Raw genomic sequence first — 26187 nt, 5'->3', positions numbered from 1 at the left:
TTCTTGCATATTTAATACATCAGAATGGGGCAAAGGTGTTTTCTTTGCTCTTTCTGTTGCTCTCCTTTAATCCCCTCCTCTCAGTTAAATAAAGGACAGCAGGAGCTCAAAAACAAGGGAGTGTGCTGCAGGGCTGTGTTACTACTGAAATTTGAAGCCAACTGCTTAAGAGATTTATATCTAGATTGTGATTTGTAAAAAGCCTTGCAGAGGTATTTGCTGAACTGGGGGAAGAAAGGGAAGGGGAAGATGGCGGGGAGGTGGTTATCGGTGTCACATCGGCTCAGTTGAACATTCCCGGCACGGCGCTCGAGTTCTGAGTGCACAACTTCAATGAGCCTATCTGTGTGCCAGGTCAGCGATAGAGTGCTGTGGCTGGGTTTATAATCAAACATCTGATGCACAAATGAGTTCTTTTTGATTTTACGGTGGCAACTTTCATGTATCTAAGCTAAAAATTAAAACCGTTCACCCACAGCATCCTTCTGACCTTGTGAGCCCATCGGCATTAGCCAGCAGAAGATGCAGTACTCATGTGGTGACACATAGGATATGCCAAAGACCAATTAGATATTTAGGGATAAAGTCCGTTTTAGCAGTTCTAACCTCAATGTTTTGATGTTACATTCTGTAAAAGACCCTTTGTATTATAATAAGCCAGAGTGATTAATTCTCCTTTTGTTTTATTCTCTGCATTAAACTGTACCCACTCTGTTTTGACTTCGGGCACAGGCGTTTGGGGCTGACGAGGGCTCATACAGCCGTCTCTGTCATAAATGCAGAGGGAGATGCTGTCCCAGACAGAATAAGCCATTGTACCGATCTCCACAGTTGGCTACCAACAAACTATTTTGTAGTGTCAGAAAAGTTAATCCAAATATTACCATTTAGTGGAGCCTTGGAACTGCTCTACGTTAAAGCCTGAGCTGAACAGGACCCTAGTACGGAGCAAGAAATCTCATGCAGATTCAGGGCTGTCAGCTCTAATATAGAGTTGATTATTTTCATTTTGAAGAGCTAATATTTAAGCTCACTTTCAATTGAATGCATCCACAATCTGTCAGTATTCCGTCCTGGTCATTATTTTTACTATGTAATTCTGTCACCTACGCAATTCTCTAATTTTTCTTATTTTACCATTATCCATATTGTATATGCAGTGGTAATGTATGATATTGCTGCTGCTTTCCATTTGTACCTTAGATTAACGTTTTAATTCAATCAATCTAGCTTCCTGGTAACACAACACGGCGATCAATCTTACAAGACCAGAATAACAATAAAATTACATTTCTACAATAAGATGGATTCTAAATTTACTTGTATATATTCTCACCGGAATACATAAGTGAGTGAAAAGAAATCCTTCAATACCTCACCTACAGAAAACATATTTGTAATGTGAAAAATACCCTTCATATAGAAATTGAATGCGTTTTTTTTAGCTACAGCTATTAGATCTCAATCTTCACTTAATTTTTCACATACTTTTTTGATACATTGGACCTCTTATTATAATCTCTTAAATGAATCATTTGTATGGTAAATCTAACAGGATACATCTTAATGTGATTTATTTTTTCGTAAGAACTACTAAACAAATAGGCCTCTGCCCTTCATTTAGGCTGCTCTTCCTTTCCGCACTGACCCTGGATTTTACTCTTGTGTTCTCGAGGGTAAACCTGTATTGCTTGGGGGGTATTTAGTGCTTTGGAGTTAGGATTAGTAAAGTTGAAATCGTATCTCCAACAGGCTTAGAACGATTGCAGACACAGTGGAAAGAAGGTAACTGCTCAGTATTGCACAGTGAGCCCCGACGCCTCCAGGGAGGTTTGGCTGGGATCCTCCTCTGCTGCCCCATGCCACCTTTTTTTTTTTTTTTTTTTTTTTTTTTTTAAATGAAGGCCTGAGTTGGGTTTGCAGAATGTGAACTGGAAGAGCAAAAAGCAGGAAGTTAATCACTGTCTGTCTCTTCTCTATTCCCTTGCTGTACGCTGGAATTAGCAATGGATGATAGTGATAACTGGAGTCAGGGGGCAGGTGGATCAGACGCAGAGAGGAAGGAGAGAAGTCTTAACAGTGGTCCTCTTTCTTCTCCCTCACTCTGTTTAGTATTTACCTAGGGTTACACTCTTCTGTTACCTCTTTGGAGCCACATTTTGAAGCCTGTACCTCCCAGTAAGCACTTTATCTCTTTTGTTATCAGTATTCTACCGGTGGATATTTTAGCAATGGGTTTCCCTTTTGAAGACAGGGGTTCCACATTACATCAAAGGCTCTGAAGCTGACACCTGAGTATCCTAAGTGGATGCCCTTAGCTCCAGAGGCTGTAACAGGTCACTCCATTTTGTGCGATGTCCCATCAGAAACAGCCCAGAAACACCTGCTGCACAGGGCCCGGCAGGCGAGAGAGGCAGAGGAACCCTGTTGGGTCCAGGCATCCCCTGGTGGGTGCTGCGAAGGCTCGCGTGCGCATCTATTGGCTGAACTGGAGGTGAATTCAATGCAACAAGGAAAATGCTGGTGGTTTTAGACCTCTCCAAAACTACTCTGCAGCTAACTGAGGTTTTGAGGCTAAATTCCAAATGTTCTATTTTGGATTTAGGAACTCTGAAAGGCAGTTAGGTATCTAGCATGTTTTGTCTGAAGTCTTTCTCCTTCTGTGGGAGTTCTGGATTCCCCTAGATTGCATGCTAGTAAGGTTGGGATTTGAACTTGCCTTGAGTAACTACACCATAACCCAAATTAACTGTACTGTGTTATCTTCTAACTCTGCAATTAGCTTGTGTCACCAGCAAATGAAATGCATGAGTAATTTCTATACGGAAATTGCTTGCCACCTCATTTATTAACATTAAAACAGATGCTGTTTTATCACTGCCTGATACTGGACATTAATCAGTATTTTGTCAGACTTTGCATGCATATTAATATCACAGCTGGGAGGAATCTAGGAAAGTTCCTCTGTAAAATATACTGTACTTCCTGCCTAACAGCCTGCCAGCACAGCAGCCGTGTAAGTGCTTGTACCCAGTGTCACTCATCTACTCTTTGCCACTTCAGTGCACATTTTCCCACAGATGGTTTCCACCCACAGCGAAAGCTGAAAATACAGCAAACAGCGATTGCCTCAAAAGAAACAAGGCAGAAAAACAAGGCCATCCCATATCACATTCTGGCCAACCTCTTCCTTTACGAATGAAGAGCCATTATAAATCAACCCACTAAAACTAGCCATACTCACACGCTTTGTAAAATAATTCATATTTTGAAGGGTGAGTAAAGTTTCGTTAATATGTTGAGTGATGGGCAAGGTGCTGTGCCAGGACTATTAAGATTTCTGGATAATTTCTTGCCTTCTATTCTCAGGATCCCATTTCCTTGACCTCCATACCAGCCGTTTTCCAAACCATTTATGCATTTTGTTGTTAAGGTAATGAGGTGAGATCCGGGCAGATGGACCAAAGGGCATGACTATCTCCCATAAAGATCACAATTCTGTGGGCACCCCTTCTTCCATCAAGCACCTGGTAAGTCTCAGGAAATGCAACTAGCAACAACTGCTTCTTTGCACTTGACTTACAGAGAGAGGGAGGTAAGAAAACACTACATTTAAAAGCTGTACCCAAAGGAATAGATTAAAGGATTTCAAATGCCAATTTTCAGGCAAATTATCACAGACAGGAAATGGCCTGGCAGTCAAATGAGGATTCTTAGAGGAAAATGATCTGGGTCCATAATCGGAGCAAAAATTATTCGTATTAGTAAAATAAGGCTCAGAATTAAGCTTTACTTTTTTTGTGTGAGTTCCGGAAGGCCCATGAAGAGGAGGGAGGGTTAAAGAGGGCTCTTCTCACCAACACCCTGAGTTTTCCTTGTGTGCGTGAGTACCCAGAGACATCTGCAAGGAACCAACCTCTCTCTGCTCTCCCTGCGACAGGGATTGGAGTCGCTACAAACTGCATTAAGGCTTGTCTGTGTCCTTCCCAGGGATGGTGCTGAGCAGCCACAAAGAAAATCAGCAGCATTGCAGCGCCTTCGGGAACGGGGGTGATGTCTGTGCGCCGCAGTCTGGCTGCTGATGCAGGGAGGCGAGAGGAGAATCCTCCACGTCCCAGTTGAGGAGTGAGCCCTGTGCATGTGGCAGGCTGCCAAAGGGAGCTCGGAGAGGGAAATGCTTCCCATCTGGGGTGCTGGTTTGCTCCAGCACAGGCTAGGATTGGATCCCTGGGCACTGGGAAAAATACAGCAAGATGGCTTGTCTTCCTGGCGACAAAAGAGCGAGAGAAGCACACGCTCTCCAGAATCTTTGCAATGTGCACGGAAGCACACGCTTTCATCGTCTTCTCGAATGTGCAAGTCAGATGTATTTAACAGCACGAGAATGGTATCAAAGCCATTAACCCTTACTACAGCATCAATCTGTAGCCAAGGGATTCGATATTACATATAGCTTTCCTGTAAACTCCTAGAAATTTATAATAATCAGGTCACCAATTCCAGTTCAGCTATAAAAATCAATGTCCAGGGAAAGTAAATAGAAAAGAATCCAAAACACGTTGTTGCAATTAATAGTGACAAATCTTTTAGTCTGTACTCCAGACTCCTTCACTAGACTATTTTTCCTGCACGGGTGGGAAGCAATTTGGTTAATGAGCTTAAGCTAATAATTTGTAGCAGAATCAACAGTATGATATTCACGATACCTTTGAGATGTCCTTCACGTTACGGATGTGATACTAATTTAGTTCCACGACACTGATCACCCACGCTCATTACCTACTCCACAAATTAATACTTAAAAAATAATGGGTATCTGCTGAAGTTGTAAATTTGGTGATATTAACTCTGAATAGAATTAAAGATTGTGGTGGTTTTTTTTTTAAATCTTAATGATTCCTTAGATGCCCAGCAACTAAGTACTTCTACCATCTCTAACACACGAGAGAGGTAGGGTGGGGATTTTTGTTGTGTTTTTTTTTTTTTCTTTTTTAAATGGTGGTTTTCTATTTTGTCTGACTGAAAACCAGGAAACATGGCATAAAAATACAGAATATTTCTGTATTTCTGCTATTCTATTTTGTTGTCTTATTTCTTTGAACGGAAGCACTGTTTAACTTCTTAATGAGTAGCTGAAGAGCAAACCAAGACGGTTAACACTATTTACGGCAAGAGGTTCCTTTCGTAGCTTTTCATGGACAGCTTCTTCCAGGCACAACGATGACAGTTTTCCCCTTCATCATCTGGAGAATACATCTGAAGTAAAGACACTTTATATTCCTTTGATCAAGAAATGACCTTTTCCCTTTTTATGACCTGGTAAGTGTACCTTTGTATTTAAAATTTTGTAATTTTAAATTAAGTATATGTATCTAAACTAATCCAGCTTTGCCTGCATAGTTAGGATTAAGCATTGCTTTACAGTGAATTGCTGTCTTTTGCATTTTTAGATCATTAGTTTAAGAATTACTTCCATGTGCCAAAAGAATACAGCCACTTCTGGGTAAGCCAGACCAGCCGCTTACAGAAACTGAAGAAGTGTGTCTTGGCCAGCTGCAGCGAGGGGAACTGAAGTGCTGTGCTGTGGAAGGCATTTATGTTGTCTGGAATATCTGATCTAGTTTGTTATTTCCCTTGAGAATTCATGATGAAATCTGGCAGTACATCACAGCATTTATCATCAGTGTTTTGTTATAATTTGTAGAAATTCTTACAAAGTGGAATTTAGTCTTGACATTTTATATTGTAATTTCTTCAGGGATTTCTACTATGTGCCCGGGACAAATGCAGACTCCCGAATGATCTTTTTCAGTGCTCAGAAGAAAGTCAAAGCAGTCCTGTTCTTTGATAGATGAGCTAACCTGTCACCGCAGCCTTGCTCCCCTGCCCCTGAAAGGCAACTTGAATTAGTCAATGAACCAGACTTCAGTGAGATCACTGAAGTTTGTGTCAGAAAATTCAAGCAAGTACTTCTTCGTGAAAGGGATTCATGAGCAGCCAATGAATCGTTACCCTGATGCCATCGTTCCTCACTGCCGGTACCAGCTCTGGGCGTTGCTGGGTCACCCAGCGGTGCATGTGGGATCAGGACTGGGTGTGGGCACAAAACCTCGTTTCTGAAAGGCCAGAGTGCTAGGCTAGTAATGGATGGACAGCTGATACTTAAGTCAGGATAAGGATTGCTGATGTAAAACAAATTTGTGTGAATTTGTACTGGATCAGTGCTTTGTATCCCGTGGCTAATGTCATTTTGGCCCAGTACCAGAAGTCCTGAAGACTGTTTCCCTCTATCACTGATCCATAGTAGGAAACCTTAACCAGCACCTTGGCCTGAACCTTGAATACAGCTGGAGGCACCACGTAGCCGTAAAACGTACACATGCTGTTACTTCATAAAACACATAGCTTGTACCAACAGAATTCGTGTGCTGCTTCTTCTGCTTGTGGCCCACACCCTGCGTGACCAAAATGCGTGATTACAGGACTGATCCTCTGTTCTGCAGGTCCAAATTCTGGTTGGGTTTTTTTTGATGGGGATTATTTAGGAAGCTAGTTTACTGGAAGATTGGGATTCATGTGGCAGACATAAAACCTTAATTTGAGTTGTGCAGCAAGTTCAATTTAGAAACTAGTCACTGTGAGAACTCTGTTCCTCTATTAACTGGAGGGAACTTTAAAAACAAATTAAAAGTAATGTTTTCCAGTACTACTTTTTTTTTTTTCAGATTAATTTCATGCCAATTATTGCATTACTTTTAGCTGATAAATATTCAGAGACTAAAAGAAACCAACAAGATGGATTAATTCTCCCACACTACAAACAAAATTTTTAAATATTTTATATAACATAATTAAATGCTGTTTGTTGTTTTCAGAATCAGATCTTGGGACATGTTAATTAATTGCTTTAAGAGGACTGACGACATGTTACAGAGAAAAAAAATTAAAAGATTCAGATATTTATCTGTAACATTCAACCTTGTTGGCTAATAATGGTTCCAAAATAAATCCTACCTGCAGAAATCCGGTGGCACCATGCCATAAACATTTATCCTGTCACAGAGCTCTAATGCGATAGTCATTGTGAACCAGCCCGTGCTAAGCCAAGTGTTGGATATCTTCCTGAAAGCAAAAACATAATTAAGTTTCTAGGCTGACAAATAATTCTTGAGATATCTGAAGCAAGTGCTGGGCATATTTTTTTTTATTCTTGTGAAAGGTTATGAAAATTGGGCAACCAAGACTACTTTGCTCATTCATCTTTTAATGATTTTGCTAGTGTCTTCTGTCAGTGGACTAATCTATGCAGAAACTGCTCTTGCTGTAATTAATTTTGGGCACAGCAATGTTAATATTTAGCTGACCTTTTGGCAAGTTTACCTTAAGTGACTGAAACTTCATGTCCTATATTTATATTCTTCTGCTAGTATTCTATACACATCTATAATCACCTAATGGAGCTTACACACTTAGTGCTGAGGAAAACGCGTCGCAGGGGATGAAGAGGACTGCTTAAAATGCTGCCTCCCACAGCATACAGAGGAGCCTGTCTGCTGGAGCCAGGTCTGGCCTCAAGTGCTTGCTCTAACCAGTTTCCTCCCACCCCGTCCATGATTTGGTTTCTAGAAGCTCCCAGCCACTCGCTGTGACTGCTGGCAGCTCTGCCTGTCCCTCTGCCAGCCTGGGAAACCTTCATCCTAGGTGCTACCCCTCTGCCTGCCCTAAGTCCCCTCCCCACCTGGTGGGACCTCTGAATACGAGTGACAGTGCTGCAAGGGAGCCCTCTAAGGCAGCTCCTGGCCTAGTCTTCTCTGCATCTTTAAAAGAAGCACAACTGACCCCAGCATTATTTACGCAAAATAGGAGATATCTCCACATAAGTGCTCACAGATGTAAAAGATTTACAAGTTGTGCTTAAACTTTGCTGTATCACAGGTTCTTATCTGCAAAATGGCAACACTAATGTCTCCTCTTTCTAGCATTTGCTTGTCATTGCTGTTTAGTGTGTAAGACCTGGCCACTATAATGGTTACTGGTTGCCTGGCACATGCACCGAAAGTCCCAGTCCTGTGTTAAGTTCCTGCACTGTCCCTATGCCTGGGGGGAGCTGGCAGTCTTGGAACGGGAGGGTCAAGGCAATGCCAGTGAGGAGCACGTCTTAAAGGTGTCATAAAGGCGTATGTAGGGGAGCCGCGCGGGACCAAGTCAGGCACCTCTCAGAAATGGAGGCACACACTCAGGTATCTGCTCCAGAGAAAACAAGTTCACTCCAAGTTCTCCTTTCAAATACTGTTAAAGAAGGAGAGAGCAGGTCTCCCTAATGGCTCCTCACTCAGCTAGAAAAGTCCCACAGGAAGAACTTCAAGCCTGTGTCATCTGTGTCCCAAAAAGGCTTCAGATTCCTGATGAGAGCCTGTCACAGTGACTGCCTCTCCTTTACCTCTTACTAAAGCTGAGGCACTGGAGAGCAAGTGCAGGCTCTTGGCTGGCTTGTGTGCTGTGTCAGATTGTACCAATATGGAACCTACATTAACTTCATTCCACCATGTCTGGCTGACATATGCAAAATTTTGTGACACCCCCCCAAAAAAAAAGCAGCGCAGAGAACATGAGGGTCTCATCAGAGCAGTCACCTGGGAATCCCAGGTCCTGAGCCCAGTTCCAAGGACATCTTTTGCACTTTACCCAGTGACAATGGAACACACAACAGCCCTGGAAACAGGGACCTGAAGCCACAACAGCCACTGCGAGCGAGTGCCAGCAGTCACTACTATGGAATTCAGCAGGCAAGAGCCCACCCTGCAGCTTCCCAAGCTAATGCTGAGCAAGTTGGTTCCACGTAGGTCACCTACAGGGCAGTAGGAGGGAGATGTTTTGAGCACTGTCAGATTGAGGAATGCCTCGTGCGTTGTTTCCTCAGTGAATTAGACTACTGCAAAGAAAAAAAAAAAAAAGTGGTGGTATCAACGCTGGGTGCCTAAAAGGCACTTCTAAACATTCTTTAACCAAAAATGCCTGAAGGATGCTGGGGAGCCTAGGTGATTTGTCCTGTCCTTTGTGGGTCATCTGGTAAGGTATGAACTCCTGAAACGTACGTTTTTACTGCTCCTGACATACAGACTTTCAGGCTAAGTTAGCATTTGGAGAGTAACATGATTTAAGCATCTCATTAGTTCCAATTATGGGGCCTTATTTATTTTCTGAATTTGCACTTAAGCTTGGGGGGGGTGGTGGTGGTGCAATTTGTCACAATGTCATAGCTGGGTCACAAGCTCAGTGGGGGCCTTCAGGCAATGCAACAATACCAAACGGTAAATAATAATTTTTGTCTCAAAATTATTAAGAAAGGGAAAGCTAGGGAAAAGCCTAAAAAATTTGCTTTCCTGCCACTTGAGAGTTTCTGAGCCTATGAATTGCTAGATAACGTGGGAACGTGTTCAGGCTAAGAGGACGTTGGAGCGTGCACAAGGCCTGGTTTAGGTGCCTAAGACCTCGCATTCCAAAGCGGAGGGAGCAGATCTATCTAGACCATGACTGACGTGGCTGGGCTTTGCACTGCCCAGGTGAGGCAGCCTAGCTCCGCTGTCTGCCGGGTCAGTTTGCTTTTTGCTTACACGCACTTATGCTGTAATTCAGTGTTTGCAATAAATAGGAGAATAATGGAATTTAAATAAAGCAGCTTAAAAGCTAAACAACAAAATAAAAATTATAAAAACTTAACTCAAGTACCGCTTTGTCCTCTTTAAATTCCATGTCTGTAGGACAGCAGTATAGAAACAGGGTTACAGTGTTTTGCCTTTTCATAAAAGATCCAAACAAGAGTCCAACAAAAGAATACTGTTTTTATACCTAATCAGCTGTAATGAAAGAATATGAAGAACTGTCATGTGCTTATTAGGGGAAATTATCAGATATTCTTTTATACGATGAACTAACACACGGTGCTGATAATTCTGTAGTGCACACTAAATTACAATTAAAGGCCTTTCTGCTCCACCAAAATCTCATTTATAATCTCTATGGAAATACTCTTCCTGCAGTTATTTCATTTATGCTTCCTTTATCTAATTACTATAATATTGGTTCTGAATCATATTTTCTTAATGTACCCTTATTCAATTATAAAGTTATTTTCAAGTACAGTTACTTTATAATACCAAGTATATCGCTCTGCAGCCTTTGTCATTCACCATACTATTTAACTGGCAATGTTTTCTGAAGGTTTCCCTTCATTTCAAAATCAGCTTTTTTTCAAACAGCACAATACATCAAATTACCTTTTTTTCTCATCATTTTCAAGACAGAAATGAATAGTTTGATTATTGCAACCTTGCAATCAGGCCTCTCTCTCCCTCCTTTGTTTTTTGCAGGCACTAATGTCAAGCGCTCAGCAGAAACCTCCCAGGGAACAGCAACATTCTGGGCTGTACAATGTTCTGCTCTTGCCCCTACAGCTACATAAATTTTCTTCCCTTACAAATTCCTTCCTACCCGTGTTTCTTTTCATCTTCCCTCTCTTTTTTTGTGCTGCCTATTCATTTATTTTCATCTCCCGTTTTAATCTTCTTAGTCCTTCAAATATGCTGTACATGCCCTCTAAAGGAGCGGTTCATACACAGCAGAGCCTGCAATTTCTTAAAAGCAACAGGACCTGTTCAGGAGGCTGCATTTTGCTAGCGTCCAACTGCCCTTGATTCACACTGGGAGTGCAGGGTGCCCATGACGGAGTCCGCTATAAACTTGTTATAATGTCATTAATGTCTCAAATGCCTTGAGAATATTTCAGGAGCCAAGGCTGAGCGCAGTGCCTGTGCAGAAAAAGAAATGGTTTAATCACATGCGCAGCTATAGGCCTCCTGCTCCGGATGGGTGATGCAGAACCGGGAAGAGCAGCTTGCCGGAGATTGCACAGCTGGCGTCAGGAAAGGAACGGGACCCTGGCTCCCCGTGGCAGAACTGGCCAGAATGAAGCAGAGGAGGTAAGCTGTTCCTTAGAACAGGGGACTGTGTGTGGTATTACACTGAAAGAGTAGCCCAGGAAAGGAGGTGGCAGCGTTCCTTCCTTGTGTACAGGGTTTGCCCCTTAGGGCTGATGATGGCCCATGTTACAGTGCAACTACAGCTTTGTTAACTTTCATGCCTTTGTAAACACTGGGCATACAGTATTTACTTTGCAATTTTATTGAAGGGTTCAAATGCTTAATTCACCTTCTCACTTTGCTCTGCTCAGGGTGAACAAACCTGGAAAAGACAGTAATGCATCAGAACTGGCAGGATTTTTCCCCTTGTTGTCCTTCCTTGTCGTTCTGGCAGAGGCAGAGTCTCTGGCAGAGACTCACAAGCACTGATTGGAGGATGAAGAGAAAAGGACCTTCAATGGTAAGAAACTGACTGAGTTACTGTGTGCTCTAGTGTTAGTGTGAGTCAATCAAGAACTTAAATACGTGGTCTGATCCACTATGACTGAACGGAGCTCTGCAGACAAACCATGGAGGGTATGACAAAGGCAGCAAATGCGAAGCAAAGATACAGTTGCCATCAGCTCAGAGGATACAACAGTTTCCTCCAACACTGGTTCTGCCTTTTTTGTGCAGCCCAGAAAACAAAGTTGTGCTCTTGAGTCCTCCCCGTCCCCAAGAGGATCGAGCCCAGCTCCAAGCTTTGGTGTTTGTGGATAGTGTTTGTGAAGCTAGAAAATCTCACCATGAGTTACTCCACAATAAACCTACCTCTTCATTTGTACGTAAGTGGGGACCCTGCTCCATTTTTACAGCAGCATATCTAATAAGTAAAAAATAGTTCATTAAAAAGAAATGTATTTCTTGCTAGGAAGTCGTTGGTTTAAATGCCCATTTTCAAACGTTATATGTGAAAGTGCTCAGGTCCTGCAGTGGCTCACTTATTAAAAATTCGATTTGAAGATCAGCCTACAAGTCATAAACAGTCTCATGAAGATGTAACTATCATAATAACTTTCGTTTTCCCAGTTGGAAATACAAGATGAACTGTTCTGAAGCACCTAATGTATGACTAATGTTTATTTGTTTTACACGAAGCTTTACAGCTGCAATGTTCCAAGAATGCTTAAATTCAATAAACAGCTATTATAATTCACTGAATGGTGGCATCTCCTCTATAAGAAAACATAACCTATCCATTCTGATTTTTCAGAATCAGTAAAAAAACTTTCACATATATTACCCCAAAGTGAGATTTAAACAGCTCCTGCCTCCTTGGCTGTATAAACAGTACATCCAGATTGTGGTGGTCTTAATTTGATGAGGCAATGCTCCATACAAATTATTTTGATGCATATTTTTTACTTATGTTACAAGTGATGTTGTTTGGCATGTCATACAGTATTACAACTCATGAGGCAGAGGATTTAATGGGTGTGATGGTCCCTCTGAGCAGATCTGAAATTGGTATATATAAACTACGTTATTTTACTACTGTATGACATCCCCCAAATGCATCCACATAAGTTCTCACCTGTCTTTCCCAGTTTCCCGTTTAAAAAGGTCGTCAAATTGAAGCATCTTGTGGCGAGAAATCATATATGCTTTTAATTGAGGCAGTATCTGATTCATCAGCTGCAGGTTATTATACACCAAGCCTTTACCATCTCTCCTCATGTAGCTGCTAGGACCCCAGAAGATAAACACAGCACCATGGCTCATATTTAAGAGTTCATTGCGATTTCGCAAAATCCTCTGAATACTGGAGTGTGCAATGACTCGAAGGCTCGTTTTGTTTCCAACATCTTTTCCATAACCTCGGGTGGGTGCATCATTCATTCGTATTACGCACTCTGTCTCGTCGATTCTGTCACCTTGTTTACTTCCCAGAAGGTGTCCAGAGCTGGTTACCAACGCACAACTGTTGCAGTGCATTTTTAAAGGCTGCAAAGACACACATACTTCAAAATTAGCTGTAAACATCTTCCCATTCACTACATGATAACTATATTTTACATGTACATGGCATATTTTACAGCAAAACTCTCAAGAGGACTTTACGTAAATCTCTCTCAGCAGTCTTCCCAAATAACTGGGGACACATTACCTGTACGTTTTGTAGACGGGGAAAATGAGGTATAGCTCTATAGCCCTTAAGGTTCCTCTGTGGCCTCAAGTCCACTGTTTAAATCCTCCTTTCCACTGCTGCATCATATACGGTAATCACAACAGCTTCTATACTGTTCCCAGCTGCAGAGGACTGTACTTCTTCCACTTGCCATAAATGAGCTATAATTGGAGTATTTTTTATGCTTCCTCTTCCTTTTTTTTTTTTTTTTTTCCCAGGAAGTAATCAATTGTAAGTCCTTGTAAGCACAGGTGTGAATATCTTTTCAACCTTGGGGTCAGGACATTTTGGTAAGGGAAGAGATTTACACCTTGGACCAATCCTTCCACGCCATGTCCAAGTTGGTGCCATAACCACTGCAATGCTCTTGTACCTCCTTTGTGGTTCAGCAGTCAGAGCTGCTCATTAATGTCTGCGTGTATTTTACATGACAGTGAGTTAGTGCACTGAGCTTTTTCTAGCTTGCCAGGTCATGTTTAAAAGTTACCCAGTAAAATGGGACAGCAGGGGCCTGTTCAGTGAGTGTCTGACGTAATGGAATCAGGAGAGTAAAACAAGCTTTCATGAAAATGAAAATGCATTATAAATCATATTACTGAAGTAAGCCACCAATACAAGTATCAGTAAACGCAGTATGTATCTGTTGCTCTGCACGAGAACTAAAAAGGGGCAAAAGGCTAACGGTATCCCCAAAGTGCTAATTTCTAACCAGAATACCATAAACTTTGCAGTAAAGACTGTTTGAAGGTGTGCCTTGGTGGCCCTCCATGAACCAATATCTTGCAAAATACTTAAGACCAGTAACATCAGATTACAGAACATACAGAGTGTGTATCTTAGCATTTCTTTGCAAAAAAAGGCAAACAAACTGAACTGGTTACTCACTGGTCTGAAGCTCCGTGGAAGGCCCTTTTGGTTCATGATTATTTTGATCTACTGATCCCTAAGGTTGTCTATCAGAATTTTATTTTCATCATTAGCCATAAAGAATGGCATTCCTGTACCTTCCTGGTGAGTAACAGGCTTGTTTAATTCCAGAGGCTCCAAATCAGACACACCGCATGCTGAGGGCCGTCATCTCCTGCGCTGTGGCACTGGCCTGATCCTGTAGTACACTGATGGTATTCATTGGCTCTGAACCCATCTTTGACAACAAGGGCCTTGGCACCTCAAGATCAAACCCTGTGTCTCTCCACGGCAGCTTGCTGTTCGTGCCACGACAAACATAGCTAGCGTGTCTCCGGGTGTAAATTTGGTGGGTTTACTAGCAATGAGGAGAAGTTATGATGACGTATAATTACACTTAGTATCAACCACATGTGTATAGGAATCAAATGACTAAATCAGCGTACTGTGAGGTCCAGCTTAAAACTCTAAAGCTGAAAGGAAGACATTACCTATGTTTGAGATAGCATAACCTTGCTATCTCAGGCCCCTGTTTGGAAATCTTTTGGCCTCTACCACTTGAAGGAGGGGTAATTGACTTAAGTAACTTGCTTTTAATTTTGAAGGTAGTGAGTGAGTCTTTTTTTCTATGTCCTTTTTTTTTTTCAGTCTGAGCTTTTTTTTCTGTGGGAATAGCTAATGAATTATGACGTGCTTTTTAATTAAAGACAAAATAACTAAACTATAAAATTTGCGTAATGATACAACCAGTAAGCTTTGTATCTCCATCTTCCCCAAACAACAAAGTCCCTTTTCTTTCACCTATATGGATTTTAACCCAGAGCTAATGATATGGGTAGAATTGTTCATGCCTTTGTGAGCCAAGGTTCCTAATGCAGTATTTACATGCATTTTCCTTTAAGCTTTCATCTGCCACTTTGATGAATTACCTAGCAAAAGGCTCTAAGGTGAACTAGCTGCTCCACCATCATGCTTGGGAAAGCAAGATGAAGTGCTAATGAGGTTAAAGGAAATGTAGTCAGCACCAATGTTAACTCACATGGGTTTGAATATCCACATAGCAAGACATTTTCACCTAAATAATCTCTGCTGGTTTCTGGCCTATTGAGCTACAACTTCCTTGTTTCTTTTCAAAGTCTGCCAGAGAATCCATCAATTGTTAGGAAACAAGGGTGACCGTCAGTGGAGCTGTGGAAACTTGGCGGGGGCGGGGGGGGTGTGAGGGAGAGGATGTCAGCATTTGCTAGATGATAAACATTAACATCCCCCCAAAACATCTGTCCCACATCTTGTTTGAAAACTGTTCCTTCTGGGAAAAAGTCTTCAGACTGAAACATTTGAGTATTGCCCAGCTACTTCTTGAATGATGCATGGGGGCTGAGCCCGTGTAGCTGCTCCAGGCAAGTCATTTTCACTCACCTCACTCAGATCCTTTCAGTCGAAATCTACAAAACTTGCACCTGAAAATTGTCAGAGGAATTCACAGCCAACAGCCACAACATTCTCGTACCAGCTGTTTATAATACTTTGACAGTATTGAAAGCAAGGGGGGAAAAAAGCTATCGGCTGTAATATCATCTCATTGGGAGGCAGTGGTTGCACCAGAAATGTCATCTACTTAAGCAATAATAATGGAGGCACAAGGCAGTTCTTTGGGATTGATGACCAGCTGGGAAAAGTTGATGGCCTGAGAATAACCAGGGGCCATTAAGCCAGAAGAACATTAACTCCGCAGAAAGCTCTCTGTTACGGTAATTATTACAGTGATATTTGTTAAAAAAAAAGAAAAGGCAAACTACGAAAAAGCAAACCCGTGACATACGAGTTACATTTTAGGTAGGTGATGCAACCTTTACTTCATGAATCTTGCTTCAAAATGCCCAGAAAAGGGACAGGGTCAGAGGTGGGTGAGTTTTATGGCACCTGTATTTTTATTACCTGGAAATGTAACATATCATGCATGTAAAAGACAACGTCATTTAGTGGTACCCACTGTCAATAAGCAGCCACAATTTCATGTGTACCTGAACTACATGTACAGCACCTTGGCACAACACGGCAGGGCACATGGCTACTTCCACAACCCAAGTCGGTCATACCAGTACTCAGGGCACTTACAGACAGCGAACGAGCCAAGTATCAGCCAAACAAATGGCCCAAACCACCTCTCAGTTCCAGTCATTTAAAAATACATACGGGGAGAGAGAGAAAAGAGGTTACAAACAAAAGAGGTTATAACAAACGAGCGCAACCTTGCACTGCTGCAAGTATCATAGGCCAGACTGGCTCCTGGCAATGTTCACTTATGTAGGTCCTAGCCCAGTAAGTACTGGTGCTATATCATATACTTCTGATTTGTTTAATAGCAACCAACAAACAGAAACAAAAAACAATGCCGCAGTTGTTTCTGCGTTTTCCAATTTGAAGCAATCTGCTCTATTATTGACTTTAAAATCTATGTTGTCCAATGATAGAAAGATGTTATTTTCAGACACTTTATTGCTCAAAAAAAAAAAATCAATGGAAAAATGTTATTCCTCATTCAAAATATGTTACTCTTAGATACAATTATTTTCTCTGTGATGAAATCAAATGATCCTTTTTTTTGGCTTATAAAAGTCTTTTTATTTTAAAGCCAAGATTAGAAAACAACATAATTCCCTCCAGTAAAATCAGGAATGCTGGAAAACACGTTTTTTCCTATACTGAGTACTTAATGACCTACTTTCAAGACCCCTGGGTTCAGATCACTCCATTATCAGTAGTATAAAGGTTTTCCTTCTATAAATAAAAAATAAAAGTATTTTATCTTGGCAATAATGACTTGGCCAACCAAAAAAAAAAAGATCTTTTGGGGCGAAGAACAGCCCATTGCTGTGTTCATCAGAAAAAGACCACCTGTCAGTTCATCAACACCAGCATTCCTCGTAGATACATCTGGAAATATTACAGATTCCTTCAAAGTGTATTGGGAGAGAGCAAGAGAGACCGAGAAAGGTTACAGAATATCCAAATTCCTTTTGGATGAATGACCTTTAACTAAGCATTTGAGACTGAAAGTGCAAAATATCAATAAGGTACTTGACAGCTATGTTTTTCTCTTCCACTGCAACACCTCTAGAGCATTTTGTTAGCCAGCGCCAGCGTGCTTGTCTTCTGTCTCATCTGGAATGAAAAGCTATAGGGCTTCTTCACTCTATATTAACTACCTGAACGGTATTACTGAACTAACAACCTCCTCTGCAAGAGCTCCCAAACTGACCACTAAAGTAAAAGCAGTGGCAGAAATAAGAAGACTGATGTACAGGAAAGCAAAACTGTTTCCATTGTCAGCTGAATTAATGCCGTATAGGGCTATATTAATGGTTAAAAAAGCACACATAAAAACTACAAGAGACAGTCTTACTGGTTCAGGAGAAAGTGAGCTTATTCCAGACAAGCCTAGCTTTCTCTTTTTGTCATAAAGCAGATAATGTCATTGGTAGGAGTTTCATGTCTCCCCTGCCTAGTGCCCATTGTGCCTGGCAGAAGCACAACAGCTAGCTCGTGACACTCACTGTGTGTTACCTCAGTGTTCGCTTTTTATGTTCCTTGCCTTGTGCACAGAACTTAATCAGCATCTCATGCGTCATATTAATGAACCCTGCGTTCACCCCGTGTTCAATGTGATTTATTACTTATGGCTTGTTCTTGATTGCTGGGTCATCAGCCACCAGCAACAACACTGAGTAATTAATGCATTGCCAGTAATAGCATATTTTGTCCTGGCAGCTTTAGTTCTAACTTTTTACTTTTTTGTAGCCTCGAGCAGTTTTGGGGTTTCTCACAAGCTGGTGGCTTGGGACCAGCTCCATTAGGCTGGCTGCTCCTTCCCAGTTCTCCTCTCCCAGAGGCCTTGAGGACAATTCCCCTGTCACAGCGGGCACCCCAGCATCTCCAGGAGCTCCGAAGGGCATCCCTAGCCCATTGCTGGCATCACACACGGCTGCCCCTACTTTTGTGGGGCCCTGTCACTCAGCGCTGCTCCAGGTATAAAGCTTCTCTTGCCATTACATCTGTCCCTCATGAGCAAGCTATATATACTGTTTCTATCAGTATGCCTCCTTCCTTAATACTTTTGCTGGAGGACTGACGATTTTAAGGCCAAATCTGCTTTTCTTTGAGAAATTCCCAACAATCACCTTAAAGTAGAATAGAAACCCTAAAGCTTCACATTTGCGTTGCAACTTCTGTTCTTTAAGTCAACGCAGCAAGCTGTGGGGCTCAAACTGTCTCATTAGTGAAGTACACTTCTGTGCACTTCAGGAGTGACTTCCACAATGCAAGTACTCTGGGAGACATGATCCTGTGAAAATAATGCAAGCTCCCTGATAATATTTGCTTTGTAATACATTGATGTTGGAACAGTGCTTTCATAATAATAATATGAAAAGAACTAAAAATGAAAAAACATACACGCACAAAGAGTTTGCGTTAGTATATTTCAAGTCCCATCTACCTAACACACTATACAATGATGCTCTCAAATTAGTTTTCTCTGAACAGTAAAAATTATTCCTATGTATATTGGGATATTTTAGGTAACATGCCTGTGTATAAAAAGCTGGACCAAAAAAACAGACTGAAACACCTAAAGCGTGAAGAGAGTTTTGGATTTCAACCAACTTCAACTTGCTGTGGTACACACCCTTCTCAAGTCTCTGGGAGTTTTGATTTTGTGGTGCCAAGTTCTGATCCAAGAGATGCTTTTGCTTTGACCGCAACATTTTCACATGTATGTTCAGGTAGAGAGTGGAGCTTACTTTCTACAGTATGCATGCCAGCTCAGATTTTTCCCTCAAGTTTCATAAATTTTCATTCTGTAACTCTTATGCTAGCAGGTACAGAGAGCTCTTAAAGAAAGGGGGAAAAAAAAAAAATCTCTTGAGCAAATATATTTATAATTTTTGTTGAACTAGACTTTTGGAACATTAGAGAATCTGCCATGAAAACAAACTGCATTATCCACTGAACTAGAAGCACTGATTGCCTTGAAAACTGTATCCCAGTGACTGATACCATACAAGTAAACAGAAAGGGTTAGGAGATACCACTTGGACAACATTGTTAATCCTTATGCAAATCCAAATAACAAGCATTTGCAGCAAAACTTTGCAATTCAAAAAAGGCCTGGCAAGTCTGCTCATAAAGATAAATGCATGTCTGTTTAAAAAGATAAAAGATAAAGCAAATGAATTTCTTATTACTTCTCTTTGTTTCTTGGGCTGTGGAGCTTGAATATGCAAATGTTGTGGAAACATTAGCGTCTTCATTTCCCATTGATTCTTCGAAGTTAATTATATAACTGGGCTCTGCCTTCAGATATTTGATAAGTAGAAACAGTGAAACAGCCAAACTTCAGCAAATGCATTCATCACACTAGTGACCACAGCGCCCTAGGTTTTATTCCTCCAAGGAATGGAATATTTTTGTTTTCCACGGTACTATACTGATGAGCATCTGCAAAATCTGTAGTAAAAATATAACAATTCTATTTTTAAAAGGTCCTTAGACATACCTACTTCAATTTCAAAATTATGAAAAGAGAAATAGAAAAACAAATGCACTCCATAAAGCTTTCACTGGAATAATTTTCTTAGAAAAAGTACTGTTAAGCACATTAGTCAATGAAGAGTCTTCTGCTTGTGTGAAGTGTTTTCCGGCACATTAACTCCTTTTCAGGGGACTGCCTGCTAGTCAAAGCTTCCATTAGATTAATTAAAATATGGCTCCTCTCACTGGAAAGAAAAGGCATGAGTTTGGTTACAGGACATTGACCGCCTATAGAAACCGAGCCCTTTCTAGTTACATAAAATACAAGCAGAAGCAGCACAGGAGACTGAACAACAGGATAACTTTGAGTATATGGAGTGCATTTCTCTTCTTATTTGGAAGCATGATTACCAGGTGCTGATGTTTTCCCCTAAGCCACCTGAAGTGAATATAAGGTGCAACCTTGCAAATTGTCAGCACATATAAAGCTAAGATTTAGAGAGTAGTTTCCATCCTGCATCCTATAAATGTGTCCCATGAGGAAGATTAGTATCAATCATAGGCTTATTGGAGAGGGAGATAGGATACAATGATAACCTGAAGCTATCAACTAGAGTAATGGTCTAAGAAGAAAAAGCAATCAGAGAAAGAAAAGAATATCCTCGATGAAAGACAGAACTGGAAAATCAGGCAGGAATGTATCACGTTGATGAACATGAGCTGCTATACAAGAGAGAGAATCATATGAACAATATACAGGCTCTAAAGAAATGGTTATTGCCTAATGTTTATCTTAAAAGGAGTGCAAATAGACATCCATATTACATCAAACTGCTTTACTTTTGTTCTGCAGCTAAAGTACTTGCACTAAAATGCAACAAAGCCACAAGTCTTAACCTGTGTCTTAACAATGCAAATTGTTACCACTGAAGTGTCAGAAAAGCCGGAATTATGTCAACAGTCTATAGAAAAGGTATTGGACAGTCCAGATTTTTGTTTCAGAAAGTTTTCACATCGACTTCTCTCGTCTGCTTTGGTATGTTTTGGCAATTCTTTCCAGCTTAAATGCTTCATGGGAATACGTTGCTCTCTCTGCACCTGTCATGGCTGTGCAAGATTTTTTTTTTTGAGCTTAAAGTTTTACAGGGTCACTTTTTAAATCTGACCCAGCTTCACAGGTAAGCATCACTAATCCTTAAAAGTCTGTGCCTAAGTTTTCAAATTCAAGCACTTGTTGCTTTCTGTGGCACTATTTGGCTCATCCAAATGCATTTAAACTCTTCCTACGAGCATTATCGCTACAAGGCATTAAGGTGATAGCAACTGCAAGGACACAGGAAGCCTTCTCAATGGCACTCAGTTTTAACATGTCAACTTCATCACAGCACACAGAATCCTTAGAACAGGCCAGATGAAATTTCAGATCAAATGTATGATTAGAAAGACTTAAGGGCCCCATAGAGAATTTTCCCTAAAATATATTTTGTCTTGTATTTCCTTAGCTTGCTAAAGTAGACTGAAATAAAAAATACAGCTCCTCATTCCTTTGAAAGGTCTTTGTTCAAAAATTTGGTTCAAAGGTCTCTGTTTCAAAAACTGTCAAAAATGTTCAGCCTCATGGTGTTCTCTAAGGCCTTTTGATTTTCATGTGGCTAGCTCCATGTAATCTTCATCAGTTTATTTTATATTAACCCAGACTGCTCTATACGCTCTTACTTCTGTCCCTCTGAGTTAACAGCACATCAGAAATTAGGGAATGAAAGCAGATTAAAAATAATTTCTTTTGCCAGGAGATACTGCATCTGAATTTAAAATCTTTTTCTGAAGATATACTAGGCGCAAAAATACACAAAGTTGTAGCACCTCTGCAGCAGGATCCCAAGGTAGCTTCCATAATCACCGGCATATTGACACTACAGACAGATGCTGGAAACCAGTACTGTCAGCAAAACTGGTCAAAACATCCATTTCATTCAATAGCTACAAGATGCAGAAAGCCACTGGGAATTTCTCCCATGCACATATGTAGAGAAGAAAAAGAGAGTGTGTTTTGGGCTACAATATTTGTACATTCAATTTTGGACTAAAACCAGATAAAAAGAAAACATCTTGAAGACAGATGTTTAAAAATCTGTATCTGCAATTATGTATCCATATAATTTTATCTGGTTTTGGACTACAACTAAATTTGAAAAATAATCCTTTGAATTCAGGGGTCAGCTCTTTGGATCTTTTTTTTTAAAGGGTCTCAAGCATTCCAAACACGTCTCTCCAATTGTTTACTATTATCACAGTCCTGATCAGGACAAAAAAATGTATTTATCCAATCAGGATGTTTGTATCGAGTCTATTTGTCCATGTGCAGGTTAATATGAAATTAAACACTTGGTGGATGGAAACATTTAGCACTGAAATGCAGTTACCACCAAGAGTTAATGAGACAATCAAGCACAAGAGATGGCACTCTGTCTGCCGAGGTGGCACTGCTTCTCCAAAGAGACGCTCTTCAATTTATATCAGAACATCGAAACTGTATCCTGAATAAGTAAGGGGTAAATAAGTTCAGGTGAAAAGGATAAGGCTAACTGGAATCTCTGGAGGAATTAGAGAAAAAGGCTGTCTCTCAGAGGAAGGTACCCTGAGCTGCAAGGCAAATGAGAAGAAGGAGCCCTTGAGAAACTGAGCCAGGAAAGAGCTGATAGCAAGTCAGCTAATTACAGGGAGAGAGCGGGGTTGACCTTGCTAGAAGTAGAGTTAAGTCTATTTCCATATCTATGTATTTCACAGACATGTATAACTGTGCCATCTCTTGTGGCTGTGGCACACAAATGCTTTTATTTGTGTTTTACTGTCAACTGATTTGAGTGAAGTATGATTCCCAGGCACTTGGCTAACACTCTTCAGTAATATTCCTTGCTTAAGGATGTAGCTTATCTGTAACTGAGGAAATGATATAACTTAAATCCACAGTTACCCAATGCATTTGGGCAAGGAATTTAAAGTGTAGAAGGGTGTGCCACAGAGAGGATGCAAGAGGTAGGTTTAAGAACAGATAACACAGAAATCAGGAAAAAAGGAATCATCTTTTAGTGAGCAGCAGCAGAGATGAAGCCTTCCTGCAAAGAGGTGAAATGCAGAGTACCAGAGTCCCAGGGGATTTGTGGGTGCTTTATACACTTTATCTGCTTTTTATTTTACATTACTAGTCTTAAATTGTACTCCTTGGATGTGCTGTGTGTGTCATTTGAAGTGCATTTTACCTGGTAGTGACATTAAACAATTCATACTCATTTCTTCCTGCTGTGGGGAGGGAGTATATTTCACTGGATCACTCCTTAGATCCATTTCACAATGGGAACAGGAGGCAAAGAGAAGTAAAACAAAGGGGGAGCAGGGGGGAGATAGGTAGGTGGATGGCACTGCTTTCTTTAGTGACACTGAATATATATAAAATTCACCCCAAAATGCTATGATAAGATGGGTGATGGTGGTGGTGGTCATGGAAGAATGAAAAGGAGAAAAGGGCAGCATGATCAAGAAGTGCTAAGCTGCAGAGGTCTTTCAAAGTATCTCTTAATCTTTCATTGTTTCAAATCACTGTTACTGAATGCCTTGACATCGAACTGATATCTGTCAGCAGGAAATTTTAAATTCTGTAACCAGCACTTGCTTTCCAGGTCTCTGTACCATGCCTGGCTGCAGCCCAGGATTCTTGTTTCATGTGAATGAACTTCTGTCAAACAGTTTCTTCAGAGCAATAGGCATATTCTAAAGTAGTTTTTCTGCGCTGGGCATGTAGGTCATCTTTCCAGCTTTACCGTCTCAAATAATGCCTACCCAACTAAACAGCATTTCTAACAAACCTAGGCCTCTCTAGAGCCACAATTTCAACTCTCAGGAGAGATGGCAGGGTATTTTCTTCTTGTAGGGGAGAAACAGTGAAGTGTTGACAGTTTTTTGTGTTGGAATCTTTCAGCAAAGAATTAAAAAGAGGAAGACCAGCTACTCATCAGGTGTAACTGCTTCACTCCACTGAACAAAAACGTGACTGGGTGGTTTATCCTATCTTTACTGCACGGCCCTTGGGTTGCCCTCAGGGGTGGCTCCACCCTGCAGCAGAATGGGCCAGGAGACTCTGTGTCCAGCTGCCCAAACCCCATGGCCTCGCTGGCAGGGCGAGGTGGCACCAGCCTTTCTGCTGCCCTCATGCCCACATGTATGAGGCGGTTCTCGGGAGCTGCCTGACGTTTCACACGCTTGGCACATCCTCAGGGCCCAGCAGTCGTGTCCACCTTACTGCTGCAGGGGGGACATCTGACCCCCGCAGCATCCCCAGCAGGGCTCTGCGCAGCGTCCCTGTACCTGCGCCCTCCTCTCCGATCCCCCCCTGCCCACACAAGGCCACCCGCAGCCCCGCTGGCTTTCGCGCTGGTCTCACAGGGCTGGCACGCTGTGACAAATACATCTGCAGAGGACGGGGCAGGGCAGAAGGGACAGAGAGTGCGCGGAGAGGCAAACACGGTGACAATCTGCCAGGAGGTGGCACGAGAGCATAATCCTGACTCAGCCTGCCCGGTCGCAGGCACAGTGAGGCCACGAGTGTCCATGCCGCTCTCAAGGGAGAGCCCTTGAGGACAGCTGGACAGCTGGCACCCTGCCTCCCTAAAAACCAGCATGAACGAAGTGGGAATTTCACCTTGAGCGTGGCAGGGCCTGCACTGTGTCAGGCCCGCCTCCTTCCCAGATTTGCGCATCCGAGGAGAAGGCATCACATCCTCCCAGCAGGAACTGCTGCTCCTGGGAGCGCAGCACGGCCGGGAGGAGCCCCCGACCTGGAAATCCACAGTTGAAGAAGCGAGCAGCCAAACTCCACTGACGTGTCAGTCTTTAATTAGAGCTGGAGTGTTGTTCAAATCTTTCCCTTCACGTGTTCTCCTTCCCAAAACACAAAAAACAGCAACGGTGCAGGATTTCTACCCCTCAAAAATAATAATCACACTACAGCCCTACTATTATAATTAAACAGAAATTAATTACATTCTATAGAAGGGGACAGGTTCTGAAGGCTTAGCTGGTTTCCTTTTTAATTATTGTATAACACTGAACACAGCAAAAAAAAAAAATCTTTTTAACATGCTAAATGCGCTAGGGGTTTTGTTTGCTTTTACAGACTGCAATGGATGCTACATTTGCATTTAATTAAAAAAATAAGTTATTAAAATAGTTTATTTTGGTTCAATGTGTATTTGTTTAGCATGTGGATGGTTTCACATCAGAAATTAGATATTTTTTCAATCGCTATTGAGCAATAGACATCTGGGAAAGCAAATAAAAAGAACAAATCAATAAATTTTCATAAGAAAGCTTGTTAATGCAAAAACATTTGGTCCTGTCACATCTAGATTACTTTTGAATATTCACCATTTCCAAAGGAATCAATCCCAATTCCAACGGATAAACAGTAAGTTACCTTTTTGACAGGAACAAAATAGCACAACAGCAGAAACTGGGACGCATGCAAAAACCTCACACCGAGTATGAACCAGCTTCTAGCCAACGGTGATGTGATGAAACAACTCCTGTGGGTAGATGGCACCATCCCTTCCTGCTACGTTTCTCAGGACATGGCTGGGTGTATGAACGTAGGCTGACTCTGCTGAACCAGGCAGGGCATTTGGGAGAAAGAAATTCTGATTTCTAGCTCCTGAGCAGCCTTATACAGGAATCGGGCAAGGATACTGGCAGATGCAGAAAAAAGAAGTGTAGGCATTCAGTTCACTTGAAATTCAAATGAGGAAACAGCGAGTTGGTTTATGTGCTTTCAGGGTTAGGCAACAGCTAAGCAAAGATTTTTTTAAACTGCAATTTTACATTTAGGTTTAGGAGGGGAACTTTAATTGGGTTAAGCCCTGCTTTGGATACCAAAGCTCTTCACAGGATCAAACTCTGTGTTCCTGTATTAAATAAGAAGTCCTAGGAAAACACTTCTTCATAGCCATATACCTGATTCATCATTCTTTGGAAGGCTACAATAAATCTGTCATGGAAGCCTACTAATTGCTAGTAAATCTCCGAAGTTGGAAGTGTCAAAAGCATATCCAAAAAGAGTAAAAGTGAAGAGCCGAACATCTAAAGAGCTCTGGGGTGAAATTCTGTCACTTTACAGATGAACCTGTAATCTATGTGAAAATAAATGATGTATAATGATTACTAAATTTGAAATCAAATCTTCACATGGGGACAATTCAATAAGGTTAGGTGATTATAGGACTATGCAGCAGCATCAATTATGGAGCCAGAAATAGCCTCATATCCCTCAGAGGCCACAAAAACTCTGCACTGCTTTATTCACCAACATCAGAGGACATTCACTTTTATCAAATAGTCTGGGGGTTCTTGTTTGGAAGAAAAAAAAAAGGAACGAAAAAACAGAAGGCATGAGCCCAAAAATGACTGGCAATGATCCTAACTTATCATCTGAGCTACCATTTGCTCTGCCAATTGATGGGAAATGAAGTGTGATCAATTCTAGTCCATTGTACATCATTCCCATTGACTGACCTGCCAAATCCTTGATTGAATAATTAGTTAAAATATCAATATCTGCCATTTCGCACAATGCTCACAAGACAAAGCCCTGAAGTTTTCAAAAAATGGACAATT

General features: G+C 41.3%; 1 protein-coding gene across 2 annotated transcripts in view; it reads right to left on the bottom strand.

Moving 5' to 3' along the window:
* The window catches only part of ST6GALNAC5 (ST6 N-acetylgalactosaminide alpha-2,6-sialyltransferase 5), a 72992-nt gene that overhangs the window by 1644 nt on the left and 45161 nt on the right, over nucleotides 1-26187 (bottom strand). Inside the window, exons 3-4 of one of the 2 annotated variants that reach the window (XM_063344200.1) lie at nucleotides 12493-12902; nucleotides 7015-7122 (exon numbers count right to left, since the gene is read on the bottom strand). In XM_063344200.1, coding sequence (XP_063200270.1) covers nucleotides 7015-7122; nucleotides 12493-12902 — 518 coding nt within the window. The remainder of the gene's footprint in view (nucleotides 1-7014; nucleotides 7123-12492; nucleotides 12903-26187) is intronic. The other variant, XM_063344201.1, reaches the window with a different exon arrangement.

This window comes from Chroicocephalus ridibundus, chromosome 8, assembly GCF_963924245.1.
Source record: "Chroicocephalus ridibundus chromosome 8, bChrRid1.1, whole genome shotgun sequence".
In the NCBI taxonomy this organism is placed as follows: domain Eukaryota; kingdom Metazoa; phylum Chordata; class Aves; order Charadriiformes; family Laridae; genus Chroicocephalus; species Chroicocephalus ridibundus.
The sequence above is the reverse complement of the archived record's forward strand: the minus strand, read 5'-3'. Positions and strand labels throughout refer to the sequence as shown.